This window comes from Bombus vosnesenskii, unplaced genomic scaffold (assembly GCF_011952255.1).
Source record: "Bombus vosnesenskii isolate JDL3184/JDL3185 unplaced genomic scaffold, Bvos_JDL3184-5_v1.1 scf7180000014055, whole genome shotgun sequence".
Lineage (NCBI taxonomy): Eukaryota > Metazoa > Arthropoda > Insecta > Hymenoptera > Apidae > Bombus > Bombus vosnesenskii.
This window is the reverse complement of record NW_022883344.1, coordinates 21006-26875: the sequence shown is the minus strand read 5'-3', so window position 1 is coordinate 26875 and position 5870 is coordinate 21006. Positions and strand designations below refer to the sequence as shown.

The window sequence follows — 5870 nt, the reverse complement described above, 5'->3', positions numbered from 1 at the left end:
GCGTAATGATCCTTCGTTTGAATTAGCCATTGTTTTACGAAACAGAGAATATATTTACGCGAATAAACAAGATTTTACAAAATATTATGAATAATGAGTTTAATAAATAATAAGATTAACAAACGATAAGTTTAACTAATAATTAGATTAAAGATTAATAAGTTTAACGAACAATAAGAGGAACGAATAATATGTCTTACGAATAATGAATTTAACGTATAATGAGATTAACGATCGATAGGTTTCACGAATAATGAATTTAATTAACGCTATTAACAATGTTCCGAGGTTCAAACGAATCCACGGTCAACGGGATAACTCTTTACTATGTGTAGAATAATTTTAAACACAAAATACAATTGCTGAGACACTCGGTAAATTGCTCGATGTATCACTTTCCAAGGGGATCACACGAATGAATATCTGATGAAAATCTTTTTCGCTATACGACTGCATTTGTTTGTTGTATACTCTTTGGAAACATCGAGAAAGATTCAAACGCTGTTACTAGGCAGTTTCTGTCTGGAGATTGATTCCTAATACAACGTGTGTCCCATTATATCGACATCTCTAAAGTACAATTCTATGTGATTTCTAGGGAGAACAATACAACCGATCCACACCTTCGTCAGGCAAAACGTTTATCCCGTGACCGTGGCTACGTTCGACCAGTTGTCACCTCGAACCCACTTTCGCTTTCACAAATATCAAACAATTACAAATGACAATTGCTTAATTACAGTTATGATAAAATCTAGGCTAAAGCATTAGAAGGCTTCCTCAAAATTGCGAAGAGAAGGCTCCGGTTTTCCTTTCATCTCCGACATATATAATACAAGGATATAATACAACCGAACATTTTAAACTTAGCCTATAGCGCGTGCGCGCACACACACGCACACATATGACACACATGACACACATGCGCGCACACACATGCGCGCATACACACATGCACACACATGCGAATGATTTCTCGAACGATAATCCATTTATTTATATTTTTCAATATCTGTCCTTACGATTGCGTATTTATTTGTTCCACGTATCATATTTATCTATTTGCATAACTGTAGGTGACATTTTTTTTTAACAATTTTGCTAATATTTCATAACTTTTTAATTCATATTTCAAAGTGGTAACAGGTGTTTCTTTCTTTTCAAGTCTCCTCCATATCGGGCTTATTTCTACTAGCCACGCTTGCTTACAAAGCAATTTTATATCTGCACAAGAATATCTTTCAGTACATTTTACTATGTGGTTTACAATATCTGTATTTTCTAATAAGTGGTTGCTAAGGTATAATTTGAATATACCAAGTCGAGCAACTTCATTGGGTTATGATACGTATATTTGCTTTTCGAGACGCCTGGGTAAAGCTGCATCAATGCCCCTAATAACATATTTACAATAAATATTATCGTTCTATTATACTAATAATAATGAAGGAATACTTCAAACAACACAATAACATATTTGGAATTTGGAGAAATATTACGATATTTTCTACTTAGAAAACATTGAAATAACGTGATATACGTACCAAGGGGAATTAGTTGTAGCCAGAAGAACTACATTAGAATTCTCATTAGACACTAATCCATCCAATCTAGAAAGAAGTTCTGATCTGAATCTCTTTGCAGGTTCAGACAATATACAGCCTCCTTTATTTGTGGCGATCCAGTCAATCTCGTCGATAAAAATAATTGTAGGCGAATGACTATAGGCAAGTTCAAATAAAACCTGTTCAGTTTAACAAATGTATTATTCATTAAATATTATATTCGAAATTCCTTAAATTCATTGCCTCATCACGAATATGATATCATTTCGTTTTCCAAACAACTATTCTATTTATATATAAATGACGAAAAATAAAATCAAATCTTTTTATACCTAGAATCCCTCCTTCATAGACAAAGGAACAAAGAAACTTACATAGACAAAGCAACTTACACGTATATACTTCTCGGAATCGCCTCTCCATTTGCTGACCAATGAGCTGGCAGTTATGTTAAAAAAGGTGCAATGGCATTCTGTCGCGACTGCCTTCGCTAACTTCGTTTTCCCTGTTTTGTATACTTCTTGTAAACATGTACAGAAATGAAAAGAATACGAGTATCTTACCTGTACCAGGTGGGCCGTACAGCAAAATACCTTTCCAGGAGGAAAACGGGCCATCAAAAAAGATATGATACTTAAGGGGATACACAACGGCCTCCTTAACAGCGGTTTTACATTCCTCTAGGCCTATAACGTCATCCCAATGTACATTTAATTTGTTTACTATGATCTCCTGTGACGATACAAAGATAAAATGGCGTCTTCTTAAGTAAGTGTTACGTAATTTGATATTTGAAGCGTTACTGAAATCACGTCATCGTCGATATACGTTGGACGGTTTATCGACAGGAATTTTATCGTTTAAAAGCTTTACGATACGTATATTAATCGAAAATAACTTACGCATGAGATGTCCTCAGCCTTGTAATTCCGGATTATCTGAATAAAGCTTTTCAATGCATTTCAATATCTTCGATTGCATGGATTGTTCCATTGGGACGTTAAATAGCTCTTCTGATGAACGTCCATCACTCTCATTGGGGAATATTGACGTCACTGTCATTGCGAGATTAATATGATTCGTATTGTCATCAGTTATCTTCTGCTGTAGATTCCTCTCTTTCACAGGCTCACTTCTCGCTTGTTTACTAACAGATTTGGCTTTTGTCTCAATACTTCTACAAACACTGGATCATATTGTAATACGATACGTTGAATACGATACGTTGAATACGATACGTTGAATACGATACGTTGAATACGATACGTTGAATACGTTGAATACCGTTTAATATCGTTAAATAATTTAAATTCTTACGTTTTGCTTGCATTTGTCACTTCCCTCGTCATTTCCCTTCCAGTTATTTTCTTACACAATATGGGATATTTTTGAAATTTCATCTTGTAATAATTTTCATACTCTGCAACGATAATTTCCAAATCGATGTTGTCGCAAACCCGATGTTCGGGAGATAGACGAGCTTCCCGGAATAATACATCGCTAACGTCTATATACATAAAAAATGTAGTTTTTAATTAATTATAGTTTTTAACTAATTAAAAATATTTTTCGCAATGACTGAACACTATAAGATAACCATCAAACAACTGTTTTATCTCTAGGTAAGACAGGCAAAAGAATGTATTTACTATATAAATCCTCGAAGATAATTTCTTGTCTTCTGCTTTTTAATTTCCAATTTTTAGATGGATAAGAATAATTTGAATTTATACTTCATATATTTGTTTATAACTAGTTAATCTACATAATCGATTGAGTTATTCTTAACTACTGAATTACCGATGTCGAATTTTCAAATTTGGTTTCGCCTTCTCTCTCCATGATGTCCACTGATTTCTATTTCGATTGGTCACTGACACTATTCAAAAGAATTGGAACTAGGAATATATTTCAATTATAATATACTCACCCATTGTGTTCCAAATAATCACATACAAGGTATAATATGTTCCGATGACGTTCCGAAATACGACTCTCCTCCTAATATAATTATTTTTTCATTACAATAATATAAGGTTTTTCATGTAATTTTTTGTTACATTTGCGAATTCAACGAGTTACACATGATTTTTCATGAAACACGAACGTTAAAAATATTTGATACAGCCTAATTATAAAAATTGTTAGAAGCAAAAGTCATAGATACTATGTGCGAGTATCGCATGAAACGAACAGCTATTAAGAGAACTGCAGCAATATTACAAATCAAATAACAAAACACACTCGTCTGTGACGTGGAAATCTCTAAAATCTAAAATCTAGAATATTCCTTACCTTTTTTCGCAGATTATAAAATATCTTATTCATACTACCTTGCATCGATAAATCACCGTTCATAGTGACACTTTCAAATCGCCTATCGTTTCTCAATGGATACGAGAATTTCCGTTTATTACTTTAAAAACAACCCGTCCATTACGTTTCTCTTAAAAAAATTCTTTCAACTCCGTTGAAAACCGAGCATCAAACAAGAGACAAACGATTTGTTGTCATGGAAATGTTTGGTTCACACATAAGCAACGCACAAATATAATGATAGAATAGCTGAGTATGTGTACTGTATAGTAAGATGGATGCAACATGGAAATAGAAAGAGAACACCATGTATAGATACTTCCTGTCCTTGTTTAATCAGGCATGCACACTAGTGGACACTGACGCTGCTCGTATACCGCTGTTACATATTTCCTGTACAAGTGCGCGTCATTAGACAAGGACGGAACATCCTCTCTCTACTTCTCTATCGCGTTTTTAGTTCGCTCACGCGCTCTGTACTTATATCTATTACATTTCCACCATAAGCAGCGGCCGTGCAGTGACTTACAAAAGTTCCGAACGGTTCCATCCTGGGCGGACGGTTAATTGCGTTCGGTACTTCGAGGCAGGAAGGTGAGTACAGAATCGCTCCTCTTAGTACTCTTATTAGAAGTGTTATCATCGAATATAAGTTTTTTCAATAAATTCTTATCGTTTTACAATCTTTCTAGAATACAATGACGTCAGCAATCGATCATTTTCGCGAATTTATTGTAAATTAATTGGGGGAATATCTGGAGTTCTTTATCGGTTTCGACTGTAAAATCAGCAACTATTCGAATTTTTCATTCATAATTGTGACATTTTCGACTCTTCCGTTGCCAAGACCCTCTTGAGAGATTTTTGGCACGTTCCATCACCCTTGTTAAACGAGTGCACATTGGTGGATATATTGATTTTAAAAACCAATACGTGTACGAGATTTATTATCTCACTGGGACAAAGAAATCCGTTTTATTCGCGAATTTTCCGTGTTTCTTCTTAATTTTCATGAGTGTCTGGCGCGGAGCATTATTTGAATGAACTTTTCATCGTTCAGATTATATTTCGTTTAAAAAGATTGAAATTGATGCCGAGAAGAAATGAAACAAGGTGCTCGGGCATTCTTTCGTTTCCCGGGGAAAGAGAAATATGAAAAAAACGGTCGTTCTTCCTTCTGCCATTTTCGTCCATTACCAAAATGGTATGACCCAAGTTATACAGTTAACAGTTAACAATTTGTGAAACAAATTAATTTCGTTTTATTGTTGGAAACAAATTAGTTGGATTTTTCTTTTTTTAGCAGTTTTTGCCAGAGTTGACCTGACGTGCTACTTCAGTTTCCATCTTCGCTTCTCGAAACTTCCAACGTCCTTGGTGTTGGAGTCTCCTTGCCCAGGTGAGTACATAGCTTCTAGATACTCGTCGCTGTTCATCCTTACGAGCCTCTCGAGCTTTAGTTGTCAATTGTTATCGTTAAAGGAAGAGAAGCTCGCGACAGATGTTATCGAACAAATCGTTTATTCTCGAAAAGTTCGAACTTGTTCGTTGCGTTTGAATATATATGGACGGACGCCATTTTTCATGACATCATCATGATTTGTCATGTCGTGAGTATAGCTTTTGACTACCATATGTTTGTGATTTATGTGAAATTTGACCACTATACCGTGATAGAATAATATTTCCAATGAATTATAAATATTTTACATTGTGAATTATAAATATTTGTTACAAATTATATCGTACTTGAGATGAAAATGAACCATATATCTGCTTATGGAATATGAGGTAGTAAATCATTCGAAACATAATAACGATTAATTAAGCACATATACAATAACGTTTACGAATGAATATTGCGAATTATTGTATGGCTTTAATGCGGTATTTAATGTTTTGATTGCGGTCTTTGAAATGGTATCATAGGTGCTGATATAATATCGCGCGAAAAAGGAAAGACCAGTGGTTAATATTGCAGGTGCACCA

General features: G+C 34.5%; 1 protein-coding gene and 1 long non-coding RNA gene across 9 annotated transcripts; one reads left to right on the top strand and one right to left on the bottom strand.

The window, feature by feature from the left end:
• Nucleotides 1-1089: 1089 nt before the first annotated feature.
• LOC117239473 (katanin p60 ATPase-containing subunit A-like 2) lies at nt 1090-3627 on the bottom strand. 7 transcript variants are annotated; one of them, XM_033505032.1, is made up of 8 exons: nt 3496-3616; nt 3366-3422; nt 2883-3072; nt 2468-2751; nt 2129-2251; nt 1958-2070; nt 1545-1744; nt 1090-1394 (listed from the first exon to the last, which is right to left on the bottom strand). In XM_033505032.1, the coding sequence occupies exons 4-8, from the start codon at nt 2469-2471 to the stop codon at nt 1340-1342; spliced, it is 495 nt and encodes a 164-aa protein (XP_033360923.1). In that variant the 5' UTR covers nt 2472-2751; nt 2883-3072; nt 3366-3422; nt 3496-3616; the 3' UTR covers nt 1090-1339. The 7 variants fall into 7 exon arrangements, with proteins under 7 accessions (XP_033360923.1, XP_033360922.1, XP_033360924.1 ...); XM_033505031.1 differs by lacking the exon at nt 3366-3422; XM_033505033.1 differs by lacking the exon at nt 3366-3422 and having other exon boundaries at nt 2468-2742.
• Nucleotides 3628-3657: 30 nt separating this feature from the next.
• Nucleotides 3658-5666, top strand: LOC117239474. Of its 2 annotated transcripts, none has more exons than XR_004494464.1 (2): nt 3658-4475; nt 5188-5666. It is a non-coding gene; the product is annotated as an uncharacterized LOC117239474 (long non-coding RNA). The 2 variants fall into 2 exon arrangements; XR_004494463.1 differs by having other exon boundaries at nt 5185-5666.
• The last annotated feature ends 204 nt before the right edge of the window (nt 5667-5870 follow it).

Excerpts from the sequence above, each read along its gene's own strand:
- LOC117239473 (XM_033505032.1), bottom strand. Across the intron at positions 1,745-1,957 it reads ATTCCGAGAAGTATATACGT|GTTTTATTTGAACTTGCCTA; the intron begins GTAAGTTGCTTT and ends TAAACTGAACAG. Across the intron at positions 1,395-1,544 it reads GCTACAACTAATTCCCCTTG|GGGCATTGATGCAGCTTTAC; the intron begins GTACGTATATCA and ends ATATGTTATTAG.